This window comes from Hyperolius riggenbachi, chromosome 3, assembly GCF_040937935.1.
Source record: "Hyperolius riggenbachi isolate aHypRig1 chromosome 3, aHypRig1.pri, whole genome shotgun sequence".
Classification (NCBI taxonomy): Eukaryota; Metazoa; Chordata; class Amphibia; order Anura; family Hyperoliidae; genus Hyperolius; species Hyperolius riggenbachi.
Genome location: NC_090648.1, coordinates 310439466 through 310464693, shown reverse-complemented (window position 1 = coordinate 310464693; position 25228 = coordinate 310439466). Strand labels below are relative to the sequence as shown.

Here is a 25228-nt window from a genome sequence, read left to right as displayed (position 1 = left end):
TGCTTTATGTCTATACCATAGTCCTTTCTACAAATAAAGTATTCATTTTACAGAGCCATACTAATCCACACACATACAGTTGATTCAGAGTTCTTACTCCTCATCAGTGTATGGCAGGGATTAATATGGCTCTGAGATATTATTTCATGGTGGCCTTTGATTCTAGGGCTAGCTGATACACATTACTTAATCTAGAGATTCTCCTAGACCTATGTGTTCTAGTCTGCTGCAGTTGCTAGATTAGTGTAACAAGGATTCCTGCTCTGCACAGCTAATTATCCATGCAGCAAGATTGGAATTTGTGGGTGTTTTTTATTTCAGGCATGATACACTTGCTGTCATTACAAAGAATTGTAATTTGAACTTATTGTTCCTTAACCTCCTTGGCGGTAACCCCGTGGGTGACACGGGGTAAGCCGCCGGAGGGTGCCGCTCAGGCCCTGCTGGGCCGATTTACTTAATTTTTTTTTTGCTGGACGCAGCTAGCACTTTGCTAGCTGCGCCAGCACCCCGATCGCCGCTATCCGGTGCGGCGCACGGCCCCCCCCAGACCCCGAGCGCTGCCTGGCCAATCAGTGCCAGGCAGCGCCGAGGGGTGGATCGGGTCTCCCAATGACGTCCCGACGTCGCTGACGCCGGTGACGTCATCCCGCCCCGTCGCCATGGCGACGGGGGAAGCCCTCCAGGAAATCCCGTTCTTTGAACGGGATTTCCTGATCGGTGATCGCCGAAGGCGATCGAAGCGGGCGGGGGGATGCCGCTGAGTAGCGGCTATCATGTAGCGAGCCCTCGGCTCGCTACATGATAAAAAAAAAAAAAATTTTTAAAAACTGTTGCGCTTCCCCCTGGCGGTATTTTTCATACCGCCAAGGGGGTTAAAGTGCACCTAAACTGAGAGGGATATGGATTGTTTATTGTAAACAGTACCAGTTGCCTGACGGTCCTGCTGAATTATTTGGCTACAGTAGTGGCTGAATCACACACCTAAAACAAGCATGCAGCTAATCCAGTCTGACTTCAGTCAGAGCACCTGATCTACATGTTTGTTCAGGGACGGTGGCTAAACGTATGAGAGAAACAGGATCAGCAGGAGAGTCAGGCAACTGGTATTATTTAAAATAAAAAATACATATCTTTCTCAGTTTAGGGTCCCTTTAAAGCAGACCTAATCTCAGAATGTCCTCTGCTCTAAAAGATAAGCAATAACATAATAACCTTTAAAGAAACATTTCTTTGTTACAACTTCTAGTACTCCAAAAAAGATTGTGCAGTGTTTACTTCCTGCATTCCTGGGAGCACAGAAAGGGTTAACCTCCTTTGTTTACATATCATTACAGAATGTCCTCCCAGTCAGCGCATCACACAGAGCTGACAGCCTTGATTTACACTTGCTGATTACTTGCTGATAAGGGAGAATTAGACAGGCTGTTCTCGATTGTAAAAAGAAATGTATTTTTTATATCGAGAAAAATTTTGTGAATTACCCGATTTTTCAGTCATTTGATCTATCATCATGGCGTTAAGTTCTGATCAATATTTAGAAAAAATATAATATTATATGCATGGATAGGGAATTGGCTAATGGACAGAAAACAAAGAGTTGTAGTCGATGGATCATACTCAAAATGGGTGACTGTTAGCAGTGGCGTCCCACAGGGGTCTGTACTGGGTCTAGTGTTCTTCAATTTATTTATTAATGACCTAGTAGCTGCAGTAGAAAGCGATGTTGCTATTTTTGCAACAAAAACAATACAAAATTGTGCAGAATCATCAACTCTCAGGAAGATAGCGACATATTGCAATATGATCTGGATAGAATGGCTATATGGGCGCATAAATGGCAGATGAAATTCAATGTTGAAAAATGTAAAGTCATGCATTTTGGTCGTACCAATGGTCTAGCACCATACAAAATAAATGGGATACAGCTGGGGACATCAAACTTGTATCAAACTTTCCCTAAAAGGGAAATAAAAACTTGATATGCTAGCATAATATTGCCCCTGTTTAACTCTCTAGTAAGGCCACATCTGGAATATGGAATTCAGTTCTGGGCACCACATTACAGGAAAGATATTGCAGTTTTAGAGCAGGTGCAGAGACGAGCAACAAAATTGATACGTGGGGCGGAAGGATTCACTTACAAAGAAAGGCTAGATAAACTGGGTTTATTTAGTCTAGAGAAAATACTCCTTAGATGGGATATAATTAACATGTATAAATACATCAGAGGGCAATATAAAAGCTTGGCGGATGAGCTTTTTGTCCCTAGGCCTTCTCAAAGGACTAGAGGACATGATCTGCGCATGGAGGAAAAAGTTTTAGACATTTATTTAGGAAAGAGTTCTTTACAGAAAGAGTGATTAAGATGTGGAATGCATTGCCACAGGAAGTAGTTATGGCAAATTCTATACCTGCATTTAAAGGGGGCTTAGATGCTTTCCTTGTGTTGAAAGACATCCATGGCTACAATTACTAGGTAATGCCTAATGATGTTGATCCAGGGATTTTATCTGATTGCCATCTGGAGTCGGGAAGGAATTTTTTCCCTTTTGGGGCTAATTGGACCATGCCTTGTAAGGGTTTTTCGCCTTCCTCTGGATCAACAGGGATATGTGAGGGAGCAGGCTGGTGTTGTACTTTGTTCTCTGGTTGAACTTGATGGACGTATGTCTTTTTTCAACACAAATAACTATGTAACTATGTTAGACATTGGATTGGTTTTGCTCTTTCAAATAATACAATCAATCAAGGAAACTGATAGACTCTAAAAGAGCCAAAGATAAAACAACAAAAAACGGTATGATGTATGGCTGCCTGTCCTGACTACGATGTGGACCATGTCACTGTGGTGCCCTCATGACTCTGGAAGTGGGGAGTGTCCGCTGGTAGTGAGGAGCCTGGGCCCACCAATGCAGCGGTTTCAATTGAATAAATTGTAAAAAAAATAAAAATACAAATGTGATATGTGGTTCACTGTACAGAAACACTTATACCGGCTCTGGGTTTCGTAGCATTGACATGAAAGCTGGAGGTGCAGTAATGTATAAAGATTCCATTGAATTAGGGTTATTTTGTAAAATGTGTATACTAGCTGTTGGCAGAAACAGACGCATGAGAATGAATGCACTGATTGATACAAATGAGTAATTTAGGATGTATTGTTTTCATTTATTGTTATCAGCAATGTCGTCATCCTTCTATTTTACAAAGCTCTGATCTGGCAAGCTGAGATGTTCCAGTGATGGAAACAAGGCAGGTAAAGTTTAATGAAGGAGCCGTATATCCTGCCTGTGTGTCAATGTTATCATTCATCTTTTAATATCTGGGGATATTTAGTCACCAGGAATTGATAAGACCCTGTGGCGCTGCTACACATCTCATTTCCGGGGTTGCAGGATATTAGTGTACACAATGATGCTAGGCGGTTTGAAGACTGGGAGCGGGGTCTGTGTTCAGGTCACTGCTTTATTCACTGAATTATCATGGCTGTGTTCTGCCTCTGTGCTGACAGCTCCATGCGTATAGCCACTGATCATCTTCAAAATCATCTTCCTGGCTCAGCCTGGATGGAAATGAATTCTTCTCACTGACGTCAGTGGAAGTTTCTATGCACCCTTAATGCGGTATCTACCATCATAGTTTGATGGACACAAATGCAGAGCATAACAATGTGGCACGTAAATAGTATCTCATGGCAAGATGTCTGCCAATGTATAGCATACAGTCTGGCTCCTCCACACTGTTTGGTAAGGGATGAGATTTGTTTTCAGTGTCCTCTCTGTGCATTTGTTGTTGTTGTTTTTTTGTTTTGTTTTTTTACTTCATCTGAGTAAGGCGCTTCCATGGTTTCTCTTTATTTAGGTGCTTACATGAAGTGAAAAATATATCATAAGGCAATATTCAGAAATATGTGTGACATTTGCTATGCATGAGTGATGGTGGTGCGTCCGTGCGCCCGCTCTTACTGGTCGCAGGTCTGACTGACGCTGCAAGGTGAGGGGGGGGGGGGGAGAGCGGCGGCTAGAGGGCGGGCTCCTGTCACTACCTAAACGAGGGTCCCTGTCACTCACTACCTAAATGGTGGTCCCTGTCACTCACTACCTAAATCAAGGTTCCTGTCACTCATTACCTAAATGGGGGTCCCTGTCACTCACTACCTAAATGGGGGTCCCTGTCACTACCTAAACGGGGGTCCCTGTCACTTCTTAACCTGGGGGTCCCTGTCACTTCCTAACCTGGGGGTCCCTGTCACTTACTAACTGGACTTGCAGTCCCTGTCACTCACTACCTAAATAGGGGACCCTGTCACTTCCTAACCTGGGGGAAGGCACCTGTCACTTCCTAACTGGACTTGGGGTCCCTGTCACTCACTACCTGTCACTTCCTAACCTGGGGGCACCTGTCACTTCCTAACCTGGGGGGCGCCTGTCACTACCTAACTGGGGGTCCCCTGTCACTACCTTACTGGGGTTCCCTGTCACTACTTTACTGGGGAGATCCCTGTCACTTCCTAACCTGGGGGGCTCCTGGCGCTACCTAAACTAGGGGGCACCTGTCACTACCTAAACTATCCAGGCCAGCCAGCCCAGCATCACCACCAGCCAACCAGCCCAGAATCACTGTCAAAAAGGTCACAGCATCACCACCAGTCAGGCCAGCATTTACTTCAACCAGCCAAGCACAGCCCAGCATCACTGCCAGCCAGCCCGGCCACAGCATCACCGCAAGGCCTTTCAGCCCACACATCATCCCCAATCCAGCCAAAAACAGTATTGCCAGGCACAGCAGCCAGTAGAGGAGAATTGAGAAGCCAGGTGAGAGGTGCCTACCATATTAAGGGGGCATTCTGCCTATTTATGTGAAATGCTGTCTATTTATGTGCCTCATGACTGCTGAATTTGTCTTGTTGGGGGCCTTATGATTTTTTGGGGGCTTCAAGATTGCTGAATGTCTTGTTTGGGGCCTCATGATTTGTTGGGGGCCTCATGATTGCTGAATTTGTCTTGTTGGGGGCATCGTGATTGCTGAATTTGTCTTGTTGGGGGCCTCATGATTTGTTGGGGGCCTCAAGATTGCTGAATGTGTCTTGTTGGGAGCCTCATGTCTTGTTGGGGGCCTCATGATTGCTAAATTTGTCTTGTTGGGGGCATCATGATTGCTGAATTTGTCTTGTTGGGGGTCACATGATTGCTAACGGCGAGACTATGGGAAAAGCTGAATCATCATCATATGAGACAATAGCATTTAGGCTTCTTACACACTAAGACGTTGCGTTAGGTGCTGCGTTAAGGTCGCATAACGTGCACCTAACACAACGCATGGTGGTGGTGGCAGAGGACGTTGTCAAAGAGCTGCGTTAAGCGGCTCTTTGATGTGTCCGTGATGTGTACTATAGTACGCATGCGCTGGTGGAGACCACGTGAGCGGAACACTCCGTATCACGTGGTCCAGCCAGTGACGTCAGCACAGTGCAGTGAATATTAATTAGCCATGTGGCTAATCACTGTGCCTGTGCAAGCAGGCTAACGCGGCAAAGCTGCTCTAACGCCGTAGCATGCCGCACTTTAGATTGACGCACAGCGTTACAATGTAACGCAACGTGGGCACTGTGAACAGCCCATTGCAGTTACATTGCTGTGCGTTGGGGAGCGTTACAGGCTGCACTAACGTGTGCCTGTAACGTCTCACTGTGAAAGCAGCCTCGCACAGGTAGGGGGGGGGGGGGGGGGAATTAGTGTCTCAGCTACATGGAATTTACCAAGCTGAGACACTAATCACCCCACCTCTGCATAGACGAGGCTGCCTGCAAAACATGCACTGTTGAGGAGTCACGAGGACAGGTTTGAGAAACACTGGTTTAGTAGAGTAATTCCCATTCTCTGAATTGATCAAAACATGCATCAGTTTCTAAGTAAATATTAGCTTGTGTACCAGGCCTAAGCCCAATCTGTTAGGCCCACTAAGATGATGAATACTTGTTAGACCAAATAGCTTATAATGTCACAAAAGGTTGCTGTAAGCCCAACTGACACATACTGTAAGTATGTACAATATTTACTGACATTCAGCAAGCTTGCTTAGATGATAAAGTGCCCAGGGAAACAATCCTAACATGCCTATGCAGACCATCAACTAAGCCAGATTCATGTAAGGACAATATTATTATTTCTAATACACCTAATCAAATTAAACTGTTTACAAAAATTAGGGAAAAAATATGTGTATATAATTCAGTGTATTTATGGTTCAGGAACTAGTTCTCCCTTCAGGTTATCCCACTGCCGTGTATACATCCTTACTATTGCAGGAGAATGTCACAGCTGTTATTAATACAACGAGAGGGATGCACTCAAGAAGAAAGAAAAAAAGAAAAACCTTGGGGTCGAAAGACAACAATAGCTCTAATCTTCTGCGTTGATCAATCAGCTGATTTGCGGAGGGTCTCCTATAAATATGAAGAACACGGTTAGGAGAGCTTGGAATCAGTACAACACAAACAGAAGCTAAGTCTGACCACAGCGCCCTCTGCTGCCCATACGGAATATCCACAGCGTCCAGATGCAACCTGCAATGATGATGTTCTCTTCCAAATACTGGGCTAGGAGGGGGATGTCCCTGGATTCTGCCATGTCCCCAGAATTCCTCAGCAACTCATCTGTAAGTAGAAGCAGTCGCTCCTTTCATGTTGCACAGTGCTAATTATTTATTGTGTGCCAATAGAGACAAAACTTTGAAAAAAATAGTTGTGTAGGAATGACTAAATCACCATAATGTGGATATGTTACCATTAGAAGCAGCTAACAACTTTCCTAAATGACTTAAACCTTATTTTGTACTAATTTATCACCTTTTTTAAGTAATCCAGCTTATGTTCTGTCAATTCAGGAGCAGATTTATCAGTTGAAATATCCCATTAGCTGTAATGGGAGGACACAATGAGAGTCATTTTGCAGCAGACGGAAAGTCCTGCAAAACTTTGACAGATGGCTCTCCTGTTTGCCACCACTTGTAGTTTCAGAGATGTATGGCTGTGCTCACTTGGGTCTGCTAGGTGCACAGTCTACACATCCATCTTTATAATGAATACACTAACACAACCTGCTGCCACTGGGCAAATCAAGCCTGTTGTTATTTCAACCAATGAAACAATATTTCTCTGGAAAGCGATTTATATTAGAGCGGGTGGCAACACATTATTCACAGGATATGAATGGAATCATACCCCTTTGATTACCTGCTTTGTTTATGGAAGGAATAACTCACGCAGAGTACATTTCCTGCTTGCCTTTGTTCTTGTCTATTAAAGCCAATTCTGCATCTAATTGAAAATACAGTATTATGCCCTATTTGTATGAACTGCTGCTGCCTTGCCAGTTTTATCAGTGTACCTCTTAAATAAAAGGACAAAGTGCTTAGTTCAGCTAGCAAGGAAGAAGCATGATAGACAGGGTATATTGACACATGCATAATGGAAAGATAACATACGGTACCTATCCAGCTACAGCCGGGGTAGTTGAAGAGTGATTCTGCAAACCAGGATTGGATACTTAGAGTTGTCTGCCAGTAGGTGGATATAGCTTGCAGCCCTCACATGGGTAAAATCAGAATAGGGTGAAGTTGCTGCTGGTTTTGGTGCATACATTTAAAGGACAACTGAAGCGGGAGGGATATGGAGGCTGCCATATTTATTTCCTTTTAAACAATACCAGTTGCCTGGCAGCCCTGCTGATCTATGTGGCTGCAGTTGTGTCTGAATCATACCAGAAACAGGCATGCAGCTAATCTTGTCAGATTTGACAAAAATGTCAGAAACACCTGATCTGCTGCATGCTTGGTCAGGGTCTGTGGCTAAAAGTATTAGATCAGCAGGATAGCCAGGCAATTGCTACTGCTTAAAATGAAATCAATATGGCAGCCTCCAAATACCTTTCACGTTAGATGTACTTTAAGTTTTCTGGGAACAATTCAAGTTTTCTGGGAACAATTCAAGTTTTGTGGGAACAATTCAAGTTTTTGCTGCTTTCTGCAATCTTCACAATGTTTTGATATGACCCAGGTGAGAGAACTGGTAAATTTGCTACCTCATAGCAAACCAGCTCTTGCTGAGAAACCCAGGACAGATTTGTTGGATTGTAAATGTTCTCCAATGTTCTCCAGCCATAGAAGATGAATCTCCGGGTTTGTTTTGTTTTGTGTTAGCTTAAAGGACACCTGTAGTGAGAGAAAAAAGAATGCTAACTTGGTTATTCTCTCTTACAAATGCCAGCTGCCTGGCTGTCATGCTCATCTCATGGCTTTCCAGCATATGAGTAACACGGCATGGGACAAGCATGCAGCCATTGAAAGGAGACTTCAGCCAGGGCACCTGATTTGTATACTTACTTTGGATCAGTGATTTACAAAGCATTAGAGGCAAAGGATCACCACGACAGCTTGGTAAGCAGTATTTATTAGAAAGTGATGGAGGTTGCACTCTCCACATCCCTCTTGCTATATGTTTGTATCACACGGTTACTCCATGCACAGATGTGGAGACACTCAGGGGAGATGTACACTATGTTCCTGGAAAACCACAGTCATTTTCTGCAGATGATCCTATGTTTGCAACAGGCATTTGTGACGCGTGTCAACCACAGTCAGCTGACTATTGGCAATAAGAATTGTGGTCGATGTTCGATATTATACTGTAGGCAGCAAGTTTTTTCCCACATGCAGGGACCACATTAGATGTAAATAAGCCGATTAACATGGGCTGGTATTGGGGAACATTTATTAGCTGCTATCAAATCAATCACCACTAGAACAGCTAGGTGCCCAGACACTGGCCACTCTGTGTTGTGCTACTGGCCACCTCATTTTGTGTTGTGTCACTGGCTGCCTTGTGTTGTGCTACTGGCCACTTCACTGTGTGTTGTGCTACTGGCCACTTCACTCTGTGTTACTGGCTACTTTGTGTTGTGCTACTGGCCACTTAACTTTGTTGTGTAACTGGCCACTTCACTTTCTTGTGCTATGCTACTAGCCACTTAACTTTGTTGTGCTATGCTGCTGGCCACTTCACTTTGTTGACTGTGTTGTGCTGCTGCTACTGGCTTTCTGTTGTGCTACTGGCCACTTCACTTTGTGTTCTGCTACTGGCCACTTTACTTTACAATACAATAATACAATAACATTTCTATAGCGCTTTTCTCCCATAGGACTCAAAGCGCTTAGGCTCTCTCAGATTCAGTAATTGGTAGTAGGATGAAGTATTCACACAACAAAAGTTATAATTCTGCAAATGGTGAACAGGTGGGTTTTCAGTCTGGATTTAAACACGGCCAGGGATGGAGCTGTCCTGATCTGTTGAGGTAGGGAGTTCAAAAACGTAGGGGCAGCATGACAGAAGGCTCTGGTACCAAAAGTTTCCAAGCGTACTCATGGTATGACTAGATTATTAGAACCTGTGGATCTGAGAATGCGGGGATTGCTACGCAGCTGCAACATATCTTTCATGTATCCAGGGCCCAGATTATTCAGGGATTTAAATGTCAGTAGGCCGATCTTGAATAGGACCCTCAATTCTATAGGTAGCCAGTGAAGGGAGTGCAGGACTGGCGTTATGTGGCAGTGACGGGGTTGGTTGGTTAGCAGTCTGGCAGCAGTATTCTGTATCAGCTGTAGGCGGTACAAGACCTTTTTGGTAGGCCAGTGTAGAGAGCATTACAGTAGTCCAGTCGGGATGTGATGAAGGCATGAACTAAGGTTGGCAGAACTTCTGGGGGGATGAGGTGCTTGATTTTTGCAATGTTCTTCAGGAGAAAATAGGATGATTTCACCACAGCAGAGATTTGAGTTCTGAAGTTTAAATTCCCATCAATTACTTAAGTGATACAGGGGTGGACAGAAAGGGCCCCATAGACACTTTGTGGGTTCTGCCACTGAAGAAGGATTGGAACCACTGAAGAACTATGCCATCAATGCCACAGTATTCCTGTAGCCTGTTTATCAAGATGTCATGGTCAACTGCATCAAAGGCTGCAGAAAGGTCCAGCAGTATGAGGATCGAGCACTCTCCTCTGTCTCTTGCCATAAGCAGGTGGTTGCATATTTGGATGAGGGCAGTTTCAGTGCTGTGGTGTTTCCTGAAGCCAGACTGGAATGGGTCATAGCTGTTGTTTTGTAGGATTTTGGCTTCTAGCTGGAGGTAAACAGCTTTTTCAATTAGCTTGCCCACTGCCCAGAAAGGGGAGGTTAGAGACAGGTCTGTAGCTGGTCATTGCATCTGGGTCCAGGGAGGGTTTTTTGAGGCGAGGCCTGATGATTGCTTCCTTCTTTGTGTTGTGCTACTGGCCACGTCACTGTGTGTTGTGTTACTAGCTACTTTGTTTTGTGCTTCTAGCAACTTCACTTTGTTGTGTTCCTGGCCACTTCCCTTTGTTGTGCTGTGCTACTGGCCACTTCACTTTGTGTTGTTACTGGCTACTTTGTATTGCGCTACTGCCCACTTTTTGTTGTGCTACTGGCCACTTCACTTTGTTATTCTACTGGCCACTTTGTGTTGTGCTACTGGCCACTTCACTTTGTTATGCTACTGGCCACTTTGTGTTGTGCTACTGGCCACTTCACTTTGTTATGCTACTGGCCACTTTGTGTTGTGCTACTGGCCACTTCCCTTTGTTATGCTACTGGCCACTTTGTGTTGTGCTACTGGCCACTTCACTTTGTTATGCTACTGGCCACTTTGTGTTGTGCTACTGGCCACTTCACTTTATGCTACTGGCCACTTTGTGTTGTGCTACTGGCCACTTCACTTTGTTATGCTACTGGCCACTTTGTGTTGTGCTACTGGCCACTTCACTTTATGCTACTGGCCACTTTGTGTTGTGCTACTGGCCACTTCACTTTGTTATGCTACTGGCCACTTTGTGTTGTGCTACTGGCCACTTCACTTTGTTATGCTACTGGCCACTTTGTGTTGTGCTACTGGCCACTTCACTTTGTTATGCTACTGGCCACTTTGTGTTGTGCTACTGGCCACTTTACTTTGTGTTGTGTTACTGGCTATGTTGTGTTGCACTACTGGTCACTTCACTTTGTTGTGTTACAGGCCACTTTGTGCTGTGTTACTGGTTAGTTTGTACTGTCTAGACTTAGAGGGCTGCAGACTGGAATATTTATTTTCAATATACTTGTATTTAAATAACATGATGATGATGCAGCACAAATTCAGCAGCCTCACTCAGATCTTGCTGTTTATACCTGCAGCTTGGCTGCTTCAGGTCATGGGAACAAGTTTTTAGAACAGAGTCAATTTTGTCAGAAACCAGTAACATTTGGTCACTTTGCTGCTAAGCTATCAGATAGTGTGATAATAATAATCTGTGCATGGAGAGCCATGCTCTCATTTGAAGTTGCACCTCTTGATACACTGTTTAGAATGTACAGAGCAAGCACACATTAAAGCCTGAAGGTTCATGGAAGAGCCCAAGAGCAATACAGAGCAAGCCTCTAGGATGAAAATATGGCATCAACAATTCAGTATGTCATATGATCATTGTGTCAATATTTACTAAATATTGTTTATTAAAATAACAAACAAATTATAAAATAAGGCAATCTTGATGTAATTTAGGCTAAGGCCTTAACAATGTCCCCGCTCCCCATCAGAAGACACAGCTTATACAATTGTTTGAGCTTGTTTACGTCTCTGCATTGTAACAGGTCATGCTAACTCGCTGTATGCAGTGTGTTCCTGGACACTGTGTATGAATATGCGCACATGCATAGACATTGACCATTCGTGCATGTTATGCAGGGGCGCAGCAATAGGGGATGCAGTGGTTGCAACCACATTGGGGCTCCTGGATCAGAGGGGCCTACTAGGGGCTCTCCTTCATTCAATTTATTGGTGCTGGTAATGAACACCTCTATATGTGCATTGCGTAGTAGTAATCCTTAACTGTTTCCTTACTCTACATACACCTCTCTGACACTGAAATTGTCCTTGGTAGGTTTTGAGACTTCATATCAATAGAGTGCTTGGGGCCCCATTTAAAACTCTTAGGGGCCCATTTACACTTAATCAGTTGGTATGCGTTAGTACACGTTAGTATGCTTTTTTTTCCCATAGTAGTGCATTGTGAAAAAGATTTCAGTTAAAACTCGTTAAGTGTGAAAGGTGCCATAGGAAAACATGGGCATTACTTTGAAAATCCATTTTGTTTCAGTTATAAGTGAGAGCAACTGATTAAGTGTAAAAGAGGCCTAACTGGGACCCCAAGCTCCTCAAATACATCACTGATGTTATGCAAGTCACGCAGTGTGAACCCAGCCTAAGGCTAAATTCACCCTGAATCAGTTGCAATGTGCATTGTAAAATTAGCATATTCCAGTAATGCACACTTCACAACGTACAGTACCTCATTGGCAGTAATTTGTAATGCAGACGTAACATGTGTATTGTCTGACTGCGCACAGCTTGGCTTGGATTTTTACAACAGAACCTGATAAGAAGTGAATCTGACACAACAATATGAGTGGACCCTGTGAGGGACCATGGCAGTTCACTGTTGTGCAATTATAAACTTTCAAAATATGAAAAGCTCTGCAGTTTTTAATCCATCCAGTGTGAACCGGGCCTTACTATCCGTTTGGTTTTCAGTTAATGACCATAAAAGTCATCTGACAGAAAATTTTACCATGTAGATCAGGAGTCCCCAAACTTTTTCGGTCAAGGGCCGGGTCAACATACTTCAGACTGCTGGAGGACAACATAAAATGAATACATTGAATCTACGTATTGATTCCCCCCCCCCCCCCCCCAATCTTGCCCGGAGGAGAACTCCCAGCAGCAGCCATTCAATCATGCGGCACCCGAAAAAACATCTTTGTGCTCCAGACAGTGAAGCATACCCAGGTGACAACCTGCCATCCAGTTGGACAGCAGTGTTACCTGATGAACCCGATTGGAATCCAGTGAATGACCGCTTACGGGCTTCTACTGTATGTGGATGGGTGGTGCCAGCACTACTATACTATATGTGGGCCACCGATATTTAAGGTGCAGTGGGCCACAACTATAAGTCATACATTTGGTGTTTGAGGGCCAGTGAAAGAGCCTCAGGGCACCGCATTCAGCCCGCAGGCCTTAGTTTGAGGACTACTGGTGTAGACGATCAAACAACATGAAATAATTACACAGCAAATATCAGTCATTTTTTTTTTTATCTCTCATCTATTTTTTAACTTCTCACTTTGCAATGTCTTGGTCTTGATTTTTACACAAACACACACCCCACACACACCCCACTATCTTTCTGTAAGGGTGATCTATTTATTTCCTCTTAACCAATACAAATCACCTTGCTGTCCTGCTGAGCCTCTGTCTCTAATACACTCTTAGCCAGGGACCCTGAACAAGCATGCCAATCGTGTTTCTGACTGGATTACCCACATGCTTGTTTTACGTGTGTGATTCAGACACTGATGCATCCAAATAAATAGCCAGGACTGCCAAACAGGTATTGTTTAAAATGTAATAAATATGGCAGCCTCCAGATAACGTTCAGTTCAGTTGTACGTTAGGACCATTGGAATCAACTGTAGAGGATACGTGGCACCCCCAGTGTAAAACCTAAGCCCTTAAATGATGCTTCATGAGCGAACAGCTATAACGGCAACAGTCAGCAGTTTCAGAGTGCATTCCTTCTTCACAACTGTGTAGCGGTCTGTTTGAACTATACACAGAACAGGGAGAGTTTTTCTCTTGCTCTGTAGTCACTTCAGTAGCTGAGCTGAAACAGATAAAATCTCACGATTATCAAACAACTTGAAGAAGTTGGACAACTTTTTTTCAAGTAAAGTTGGACAACTTTTGTCAAGACAAGGCGTTATCACTGATAAGAGGCCACCAACGACTGATAAGATGCAGCTCAAGTCAATCCAACAGTTGGATTCACTTGAGCTGTGTCTTATCAGTCATTGGTGACCTATCAGTGATATTTTACTTGACAAAAGTTGTCCAACTTCATCAAGTTGTTTGATAATCATGCATTTAAAAGACTTGCTGAGCGTGTGTATGAACTAACAGAGAACTGAACTTGCATTAACAGTAAGCCTGCATGTGAGCTGCCTTACTGTCCACAAATCACCACCCCAAGACTTTTACTATTAGGCTCGTTTCACACTTGCTTTTAAAACCTACCCGTGAGATGCGTTTTTAAAGCTCTTTGAAAATGCTGGAATTAGATCCTATGTTAAAAATAGGACCCACTTCCACTTGTTTAAAACATGGATCCGTGTACGATCTGTGTGCCGCAGAATGCATGACAGAACGTAGAGTCCGGACTTTGCACTTTTTCCCGGACTGGACAGGTAAAAGTGCCCAATGAAAGCCGATGAGAATGGACTCATCTGTCCATACTCACTAAGCTAGTCGCCGTGTCCGCATCGACCGTTTTCCTCACATCCACACCACCGCCGTGATTTCATACTCACGTTTCCCACCACCCATCGCCGCCACTCGGTCTCTTCTGAACAGCCTGGTGGTCGGGGAATCTCCATTGAGCTGCAGCAGACCAATGGGGATCCTCAGCAACAGGGAGAATTCTCATTGGTTCATGTTGAACAAATGAAAACTCCCCCTGTTTTTAGGAAGACTTGGCCTGTTGCAGCCTATGGAGAGCCCTGTGCTTCTGCTGGACTCTGGGCTGCTGAATGAACCGAGCGCGAGATGAGAAGCGGAGGCGAGCAGGTGAGCGGCGATGCATACGGTGTGACGTGAGCAACGCTACGGACATGGAACAGTCCGGTATTTTGTGCAAGGCGGATACAGAATGGACGGAACGCATCGCGGATGCGCATTCCGTTTCCATTCTGCATCCGCACTAACGTGAACCAAGCCTTAGAGTGTGGTCACGTATGTGCAAAGAAAGATCTGGGTCTTAAACTGGTTTCCCACTGTGTGCCTTTATAAAAGCACCATAGATATTCTGACAAGCACCACGCTTTGGTTCCGTACACCTTTTTCAAGACAAAACTAGTTGTGGCATATGTGGGCATAGGCAGGAGATTGCTGGAAACCTAAATTCTAGTGCCTGCAGCCCTCTGAAGATGTCATGCTGGGACATCCCATGCTTGACTAACAGCCAAGTGCATGCTTCCCCTACTCCCCATACTTGCTGGAACAGATGTGTTGGTAGCCTCTAGGCTAGTGACGTGTCCATACAGAATTCACCCTTAACCTTTTATTCAAAGGCGACAGTCCTCGTGCTTATGTTTAAGGCTTTAGTGCTGGCAGGAGCCATTTGCATGTTTACATAAACTCTTGATCAACAAGTTTAGAGGGAATTGGCAAGGAATTCTTACAATAACTGCAGGCACCATGAATCAGCTTTACAGATAAGGTTTCTCCTTTATTTACTTAGCAAAGAAAAGCTTCATTCCTGTGTATCGAAATTATATTTAAGGTGTTGGAGGTGTGTGAAGCACAATTTTTGTCATTTCTTGCCATAATCACATGATAAAGCGCCTGGGAAAATATGAGTAATTTTAACAATATTAAGGGGGTACTATGGGGAAAAATGATTTTCTGATAAGTCTGTTAATATGTACATAATAGGAAACACATGACTTTTTCAGCAGAATGTTCTGTTTTATAAATCTTGTAAAAATGCTGATTTACATGTGACAGTTGCTCTCTCATCAGAGCTGCTTAGTTATGTGGAGGGTCCTGCTCAATTGGTTTGCTCTAACATGCTTTCTCTATCTCTTTACAAAACAGTAGCAGCCATTTTTCAAGTGAATTGAACAGCACACAGCACACAGATAATTCTCTCTTCTGCCACAGGAGGTCTTTCCCAAGGTGGAATTATATGTGATGAAATAATTAGGCTGAAAGGATGAATAAAACTTTGTCGATCACAGTCTAGAGCAGGATGAGCAAACTTTTGGAGTCACAAAGCGATATTAAATTTGACTGGGCTTTGAGTCCTATGGGAGAAAAGCGCTCTACAAATGTTATTTGTTGTTGTTGTTGTTGTTGGACCAGTGTAGGTAGCCGACACATCCTTCACCGGAAACAGGAAATGTTGGTGCCTGCTAGTGGTGGAAGTTTGGACACTGCCATAGTCACCAATTGACATATTGGTAATAGGGGGAAAATTTGGCCCTCCTTAAGGCCCGGTTCACACTTGCGGTTTTGTCAAAACCGCACCGGATGTCCGGACCGCACCGTATCCGGACTGGACCTGATCCGTACGGTTCCTATCCGGATCCGGTCCGGATCCGGTCCGTTTGCATCCGGTTTCCGTGCGGTGTGAACACGGTTGCGGTCCGGATCCGGTTTCTTAAGGAGATAACAACCTGTTATTACCTGGGGTCTGGGAGGTCAGCAGAAGGGTCTGGGGTCATTGTTGGAGACAGGTGGACGTGTGGAGACCATCCGTGGATACAGAGACTGCAGTTGGGACCATGGATCCAGGCATTTTTTACTCGTATACCTGGGAATTCTCTGTTGTTCGCCTCCTCGTTATCAGACTTATATCAGACATGTTGCTGCCTAGAGCTCCAGCATGAAATCGCTGCTGCCCCACCTGAACGCTGGGCCCATGTGGTCCCCATCCAAAATGCATAGGAAGTGGGGTAGAACGTCCGGTTTTTGTAGCCAGTGTGTTGTGCGCTCTCCGGTTCTCATTGGTTTCCATTGGCCGGATGGTGCAGTCCGGCTCCGCCCCGGATACGGCTGCCGGAGGAGCCGGACCAAAAAATAGCGCATGTTGGAACGGACGCCGGAGTCCGGATCCGGTCCGGATCCGGTCCGGCTCCGGTCCGGCAGAACGGACGCATGTGAACGGACGCATAGGCTTTCATTGCTATTGCCGTGCGTCCGTTCCGTCCGTTCTGCAAGCGGTCCGGCTCCGGCACGGCGATTCCGGACGGCCACCGCTAATGTGAACCGGGCCTTACGCCTCAAAATATTTGGTGGCGCGTCCGCTCGCTATTTGTAGCCGTAATTTGCATTGCGGGCACCTAAATTATCCACTATTTCAGATATTTTAATGGACGCCTGTGGCCACACCTGAAAATTAGCGTACTTTTGAGAGGTTTTTGCGCTGTGTGGGGTGGGGTTGTTAAGGATAGCCATGTGTGTATGTGGGGGGGGGGGGGGGGTTAATTAAGGTTAAGCATTTGATAGTGGGAGGGGTCAGTGTGAGAATTGGGTTTATTTTTAGCTGTAGTAAAATATTGTATTTATTGCTGATATTTTACTTTTGTCATTTTCACTGTTACAGTAGAAAATCGGTAAATTACCGATATTCTATTATTAGCTTTTCTGGGCAGCAACATTTCCGAGCTTTTGTTAATGTACCCTACAAATCCCATCCTCAGGTAGCCGATTAATTCCTCCCCTCCCCTAGTATATGTAACCAGAAACCTCCCCAGTGTATATGGTGAGAAAGAGGGAACCACCCCAATACAGAGTGTGCAGAGTAGAGGTGATGTAACTCACCTCTCCAACAGTCATAGGGAAAGCATCACTTCACATGGCTAAATGGTGGAGCTTCGCTGTGATTTTTTTTCTTTTTTTTGGGGGGGGGGGGGGGGGCGCAGAGCTCTGGGTTCGGCTCTGTATATATCACTCCTAGAATAGCATGACAGAGGTAGTGGAAATAGCTTACACGGTGGACAAGTGGACAACAATGTACATGACCCCACTGTGACTGCTGTACTTATGCCACTAAGGAGAGGAGATGGAATCTGGCCCTGCATTGGTGGGCAAGTTGAAAAGTACAAATGTATCTGGTCTGGTAGTTTGCCCAACCCCTGTCTAGAGGTAGAGAATCTGCTTTTGATACACAAGGTTGTGAGTTCAAATACAGAGAAATCCTAATTTAGCTTCCTGCTTATTTAAAAACATTATTTTCAACAGTAAATACACTGGACACACACACTCAGAGCGCTGTGTGTGCCAGGCGCAGACTGGGGCGGGGGAATGAGGGGCGTTTGCCTCCCAGGCCGCCGCCTTCTCTCATGTTTTGGGCCGCTGGCCGGGATAGGAAGGTGAGCGAGTGGCCGGGTGCATGTAGCTGCAGCCAGTGAGCAGCTAGGGGAATGCAGGGCAGAGCAGGGATCAGATGGAATCTACGCTGTTCCGTCTCACGTAACTCACACCCTCTCCTTACAAAAACCAATCAGCAGAGCAGAAGGGAGCGCGCGTGATTTGTATCCTCGCGCAGAATGTAAGCCCATCCAGGAAATAAACACTTCTCCCGACTGACAGTTTCACATCACATCAGCGACCTGACAAGTGGCTCCTGTGTTCTTGCAAGAAGTCAGCTTTGCCTTTTTTTCTAGTGCCAGGTGACCCTTAGATTAAAAGGTCAGTCAGAGTGCAGTTGAAGAGTCCAAGTTTCCTTCCGATGTATGAAGCAGGAGCACACGTATCTCTGGCTCTCGGCTCTCTGGTGCTAGCTGATCTGTCGGGGCAGCATTCATGTGCAGGATGGAGGTCAAATTCCAAAGGTGGCTAGTGACAAATGATGGCTGGAGCACCTTGGCTTCTGGAATCAAGCAGCCACTGGAACAGTGCAGAAACTAATAATGCATACCACCAGACAGGGGATCGACTGCTGATGCTTTCTTGCTGTAAGAATCTGTGATACTGTGCTAATCATTTGATTACTTTTATGTGTACCAAGTTTTATTTGCAAGCTGATTAATTGATTGCAGCTATGTCCACTGCTGCTGATGTACACACATCATAAAAAAGGTGCTCATTAAGCATACGTTTTAAACAGCTGCAGGTTGAAAAGAGTGTGGGAGATAGCAGCTATTGGTAAAATTAACAACATTTTACTAGATAATTCTGATAGTAAAATAGCGGCAATTTTTATCAATATTTTACTATGACCTAACCGTCACAAGAGCCCTCCCTGTTGACCCCTAACCAATTCCCCCCCCCCCTTCCCAGCGATGCCTAACCCTCCATCAGCCCCTAAGCAATCATCCCCCCTAGCGATGCCTAACCCTCCTCCTGGCCATGTCTAACCTTAGCCACCCTGGCCAGGGGTGTCACTATAGGGGCTGCAACGCCTTCAGCCGCAGGAGGGCCCACCCAGGGCCATTTGAGGGGGGGGGGGGGTCTAGCGCTGCCGCACGATTGTGTGCCCCCCCAGGTGTTGAACTGGTCAAAGCGTCTAATAGATGACACACCAGTTAATTCCCCGCAGCTCATCTTAGCCTGGGGAAGCAGAGCAGGGCTACGGGAAAATGGCGCCCGAAAGCCCTGCTTTGGAGACTATTTGTGTCTTCAGTACAGGGCTTCGGGCGACATCTTCCTGTAGCCCTGCTCTCTGCCTGTCAGCGCGGGAGATTTGCTGCAGGAGGATCGTCTGGGGAGCTGCGCGACAGAGACCGGGAGAGGAGACTTCTGCCAAGCGAGTAATTTTTTTTTTTTGCAGGTGTGTTATTTTCTGGTGAAATGCTGCCCACATTACGATTTTTTTTCGGGTGAAATGCTGCCCACTTTACGATTAATTTCTTGTGAAATGCTGCCCACTTTACGATTATTTTCTGGTGAAATGCTGCCCACTTTACGATTATTTTCTGGTGAAATGCTGCCCACTATACGATTCTTTTCTGATAAAATGCTGCCCACTTTACAATTAATTTCTGGTGAAATGCTTATGCTGCCCACTTTACAATTTCTGGTGAAATGCTGCTCACTTTACGATTATTTTCTGGTGAAATGCTGCCCACTTTACAATTCCGCAAATGCTCATAGTGTGAACAAGATCTTACTCTGCCAAGACTGCCATTGATACATTTGTACACAAGAAAGATAAGTATTTGGGCTGGGGCTGCCATGAAAGGGCCTCTGGGTTGTGTTTTCCCACCAGGCCAAAAGGTCCCAGTCCTCCCCTGGTGTGTGCAGAAAGGAGCCAGGAAGTATTGTAATGGCTACAGCAGGTGCCATAGCTGTGGATTGTGACCGTATTTGTGATTTGTGAGCTGTTGGAAGCTGTAACTAATCTCTGTTAAAGTGGAACTGTCCTTACAATTTGTCACTGTAAAAATATCTGATGTGTTGCTTAATACTGGTTTAATTAATAAAAATGTATGTTTGCTGTAATATACCTGTCAGATGTCCTGATTTCTGTTTCTGCTTTCTAGTGCAGTGTGTGCAGCCATATGTTGGTTGGCAAGTTTACAGTGCCATCCAGTTGATTTCTACTTCCTCCAGCCCCTCCTTCATCAAGCAGCTCCTTTCTCCAATCACATGCAAATTAGCCTGTGATAGCTTACAGTTACAGTGATATCTGGGTGTGCCTGTGTATGTAATGTCTGCTGTGTTTTAAAGCCTGTCATTTTTCTGCTCTGTATTATTGTCTATCCTCTGTCAGCTTTATACTCTGCTTTTGTGTGTGCTCTGCTGCCAGTGTGATTTTTACACTGTAATCTGCCCTTGGCAGTGCGAGGTTTTATTGTCCATTGAGATCTGTTACCTGCCCATACACCACAGGCCAATTCCCGATACAAAATCTCTTAGGAAAACACATTCAATCATGTCGGCAGATTTGACCAGCAAAGATGTTCAATCGTGTCGGCAGATTTGACCAGCAAAGACGTTCAATTGTGTCGGCAGATTTGACCAGCAAAGACGTTCAATCATATCGGCAGATTTGACCAGCAAAGACGTTCAATCGTGTCGGCAGATTTGACCAGCAAAGACGTTCAATCGTGTCGGCAGATTTGACCAGCAAAGACGTTCAATCGTGTCGGCAGATTTGACCAGCAAATGTGTTCAATTGTGTCGGCAGATTTGACCAGCAAAGACGTTCAATCATGTCGGCAGATTTGACCAGCAAAGACGTTCAATCGTGTCGGCAGATTTGACCAGCAAATGTGTTCAATCGTGTCGGCAGATTTGACCAGCAAATGTGTTCAATCGTGTCGACAGATTTGACCAGAAAATGTGTTCAATTGTGTCGGCAGATTTGACCAGCAAAGACGTTCAATCGTGTCAGCAGATTTGACCAGAATGGCAGCCAGTCCCGTGTGCTGTTCTGTGTCACCCCCCCCCCCCCCCCAGCAGAGCAGGAGCCAGTGTGGATGTCCTCCAACAAATACCCTCACAGCCCACAGCGGGAGCAGATTCACTCACCTCTGTACACAAACATACACACATGCTCTGTACGTGCACACACACACGCCCTGTACACATACATACATACATACATACATACATACATGCTCTATGTACATACATACACACATGCTCTGTACACATACATCATACATACACACATGCTCTGTACACACACACACATGCCCTGTACACATACATACCACACATGCTCTGTACGCGCATACACACACACGCCCTGTACACATACATACATACACACACACATGTTCTATGTACATACATAAGCAAATGTTTTGTACACATACATACACATCATACATACATACACACATGCTCTGTACACACACACACATGCTCTGTACACACACACACATGCCCTGTACACATACATACATACATACACACATGCTCTGTACACATACATACACATCATACATACATACACACACACGCTCTATGTACATACATACACACATGCTCTGTACACATACATACACACATGCCCTGTACACATACACACACACTCTCTCTACCACAAACATACATACATACATATACACACTGCATCCACACACAAACACAGCACCTCTCTCTCCTATAGCAGCAGTCAGGACTCAGCAGCATTTCTTGTCATCCACATCTCTCCTTTTCTCTCCAGCGTCTTCAGTCTGTCTTCAGTCTCCCGGAGGAAGGGGGGCGGAGACTGACATTCCTCTTCACACTGAGTGTATCAGCGTGTAATCAGCTCCGGGGAAGCAGAGAGCTCACACAGGAGGGAGGGGAGAACAGGCTGTAAACAGCCCAAAACAAAGTATCCCAGTGTACTGTGCGCCTGCCGGAATGTAACAACTTCAGTGCCGCGGCAATGAACGTCTTAGAGGGGGGGGGGGGGGGGGATTCATGCATGCCCGTTTCTATGGGCGTGCGGACAGTGCCACTGCACGGGGCGCAGTGCAGCACTGAAGAGAAGGTGGGCGCAGGCAGAATGACGGGACTGACAGAGAGAGGGTGACGCTTGCTGAAGAGATAAGAAAAGCAGTGCTGCGATCACCTCTGTCTCCACTGACTCCTCCTGGGCGTCCTGTTGCCTTGGCTGCCGATCACCACGTGACCACCATGTGGTGACACTGACTTCCTGCAGCGGCATTGCAGCAGCCATCAGGGTACTGAAGGAGTTGGCTGCTGTTGTGTTCCTGGCTCAGCGTGGTGGGGATTCGGAAAGGAGAAGGAACTAACAGGCAGCTGAGGGCTGAGGGTGATTTGCGACTGTGCTGGGGTCGCAGTAAATCTGACTACAAGCAGCTGTCCCCATGCTGTCCCGAACTGGGACACTTAGGAGAGGTTTCCCGGCCGACATAAGCCCCGCCCCCATCACGGAAGCCCCGCCCCCATATGGGACACGGATGATAGGGTGGCTGGCTAATGTGAGTCCTGCCATCCTCATGCAGGAAGGTCCATCTGAAGCCCATGGAAGTTGATTTAGGAGCAGTGCCTGGAAGGTGGAAGTGTACCTGTCCTGGAGAAAGTCCCATCTCATGTCCAGAGGAAGCCCCACCCCCCCTGCACAGGGGAGAGGTCGTCCCAGCCTCCTGTACACTAAGGAGTGCTTCTCTGACAGCAGGAAGACCAGCCTGGAGGAAGCCTTGCCCCTTTAGGACAGTAGAGGAATGGACACCTTCAACCAGAATTTAGTAAGTATAAATCTACCTGCTCCCACTGCCTTCAGTGACCTTTCCCCTCCCTCCTGCTAGCTCCGGTGACCTTCTTGCTCCACCCAGCAGCCCCAGTGACCTTGTCCTGTCCCCCACTAGCCCCAGTGACCTTCTTCCTCCTCCCTGGTTGCCGAAGTGAACTTCTTCCTGCCCCTGCTAGCCCCAAGGACCTCATCCCTCCTCCATTAGCTCCAGTGGCCTTTTGCCTACCCCCAGTAGCCCAAGTGACCTCCTCTCTCCCCCCAGTAGCTCCAGTAGCTCCAGTGATCTCCTCTCTCCTCCCCCACTTGCCTGTGACCCTCTGCCTCCCCCCTCTAGCTCCAGTGACCTTCTCCCATCTCCTACTAGCCCCAGTGACCTTCCCCCCTCCCAGTAGCCTCAGTGACCTTCTGCCATCTCCCAATAGCCCCATTGACCTCCTCCCTCCCCCACTAGCCCCAGTGACCTCCCTCCCCCCACTAGCGCCAGTGACCTCCCTCCCCCCACTAGCCCCAGTGACCTCCCTCCCCCCACTAGTCCCAGTGACCTCCCCTCCCCCCACTAGCTCCAGTGACCTCCCTCCCCCCACTAGCTCTAGTGACCTTCTGTGTCCCCCACTACCCCAAGTGACCTTCTCCCTCTCTTCCCCCACTAGCCCCAGTGACCTCCCTCCCCCCACTAGCCCCAGTGACCTCCCTCCCCCCACTAGTCCCAGTGACCTCCCCTCCCCCCACTAGCTCCAGTGACCTCCCCTCCCCCCACTAGCCCCAGTGACCTCCCCTCCCCCCACTAGCCCCAGTGACCTCCCCTCCCCCCACTAGCCCCAGTGACCTCCCTCCCCTCACTAGCTCTAGTGACCTTCTGCATCCCCCACTATTCCAAGTGACCTTCTCCCTCGCCACACTAACCCCAGTGACCTCCCTCCCCCCGCTATCCCAAGTGACCTCCCCTCCCCCCACTAGCCCCAGTGACCTCCCCTCCCCCCACTAGCTCCAGTGACTTCCCCTCTCCCCACTAGCCCCAGTGACCTCCCCTCCCCCCACTAGCTCCAGTGACTTCCCCTCCCCCCCACTAGCCCCAGTGACCTCCCCTCCCCCCACTAGCGCCAGTGACCTCCCCTCCCCCCACTAGCACCAGTGACCTCCCCTCCCCCCACTAGCCCCAGTGACCTCCCCTCCCCCCACTAGCCCCAGTGACCTCCCTCCCCCCGCTATCCCAAGTGACCTCCCCTCCCCCCACTAGCCCCAGTGACCTCCCCTCCCCCCACTAGCTCCAGTGACTTCCCCTCTCCCCACTAGCCCCAGTGACCTCCCCTCACTAGCTCCAGTGACTTCCTCTCCCCCCACTAGCCCCAGTGACCTCCCCTCCCCCCACTAGCCCCAGTGACCTCCCCTCCCCCCACTAGCGCCAGTGACCTCCCCTCCCCCCACTAGCGCCAGTGACCTCCCCTCCCCCCACTAGCCCCAGTGACCTCCCTCCCCCCACTAGCTCTAGTGACCTTCTGCGTACCCCACTATCCCAAGTGACCTTCTCCCTCTCTCCCCCCACTAACTCCAGTGACTTTCTCCCTCCCCCCACTAGCTTCATTGACCTCAGTTGCTTTTCCTCCCATTGTGGGAAGAGGGGGGAAACACCTCTCTGCCCTGGTCTGAGTAGTACTCTAACGCCTGGTACACACCATGCAATTTGCGTCAGATTGACAATCGAATCGATAATTTCCGGCAGGTCCGATCTGAGTTCTGATTTTTCTGATCGATTTCCAATCACTTCTATACAAAATTGATCAGAAAAATGATCAGAAATCAGATCGGACCTGTCAGAAATTATTGAGTCAACAGTCAATCTGACGGGAAATTGCATGGTGTGTACCAGACATTATTTGCTTACTAATCTTCTGTGTATGATCTATGGCTTTGAAGCTGGAAGTGAGTTAGTTCAGTTCCTGCCTAATTCCTGCTTAGAGAAACTGCTGTGTGATCCCCTGTGTTGGCTTAGTAGGTGCTTTCTTTATTTCTGAACTCGTTAAAAATTGTAACGGCCCATACCCAATAGGCATTTTTTTTTTACGGCAATTTTCACGACAATCATCAATTATTTTTTTTTGCAACGAGCATTACCGCCGTCTCGAGATGTGGGTACAGGTGTGTGATTAACACAAGTGACATTTGGCGATGTGCGGTGATAGCGACCACAACGGATCAGATATTTAAGATGCCCTACGACTCTCACGCAAAGTTCCGTGATTGGTGGTGGTGGTGGTGGTGGTGGTGGTGGGGGGGGGGCGTATTTTTTAAAACTCGCCCTGAGTGAAATTAATCCTAGAAACTGCACTGAATTCATGTATGTTATATTATAGAGTTTATTGAAATATTTGTTGCCATATATATTAATCTTTTTGACTACA

At 46.6% G+C, this 25228-nt stretch overlaps 1 protein-coding gene and 1 long non-coding RNA gene across 3 annotated transcripts in view; one reads left to right on the top strand and one right to left on the bottom strand.

The window, feature by feature from the left end:
- The window catches only part of LOC137561453 (uncharacterized), a 32038-nt gene extending 25563 nt beyond the window's left edge, over positions 1-6475 (bottom strand). Inside the window, exon 1 of the long non-coding RNA XR_011030021.1 lies at positions 6379-6475. This is a non-coding gene — a long non-coding RNA (uncharacterized lncRNA). The remainder of the gene's footprint in view (positions 1-6378) is intronic.
- TPH2 (tryptophan hydroxylase 2) overlaps positions 6100-25228 on the top strand; it is a 364990-nt gene continuing 345861 nt past the window's right edge. For both annotated transcript variants that reach the window (XR_011030020.1, XM_068272748.1), the window contains exons 1-2: positions 6100-6150; positions 6311-6660. Coding sequence is in view for 1 of the 2 variants with exons in the window: in XM_068272748.1 (XP_068128849.1) it covers positions 6562-6660 (99 nt within the window). In the remaining variant the exon portion in view is untranslated. The remainder of the gene's footprint in view (positions 6151-6310; positions 6661-25228) is intronic.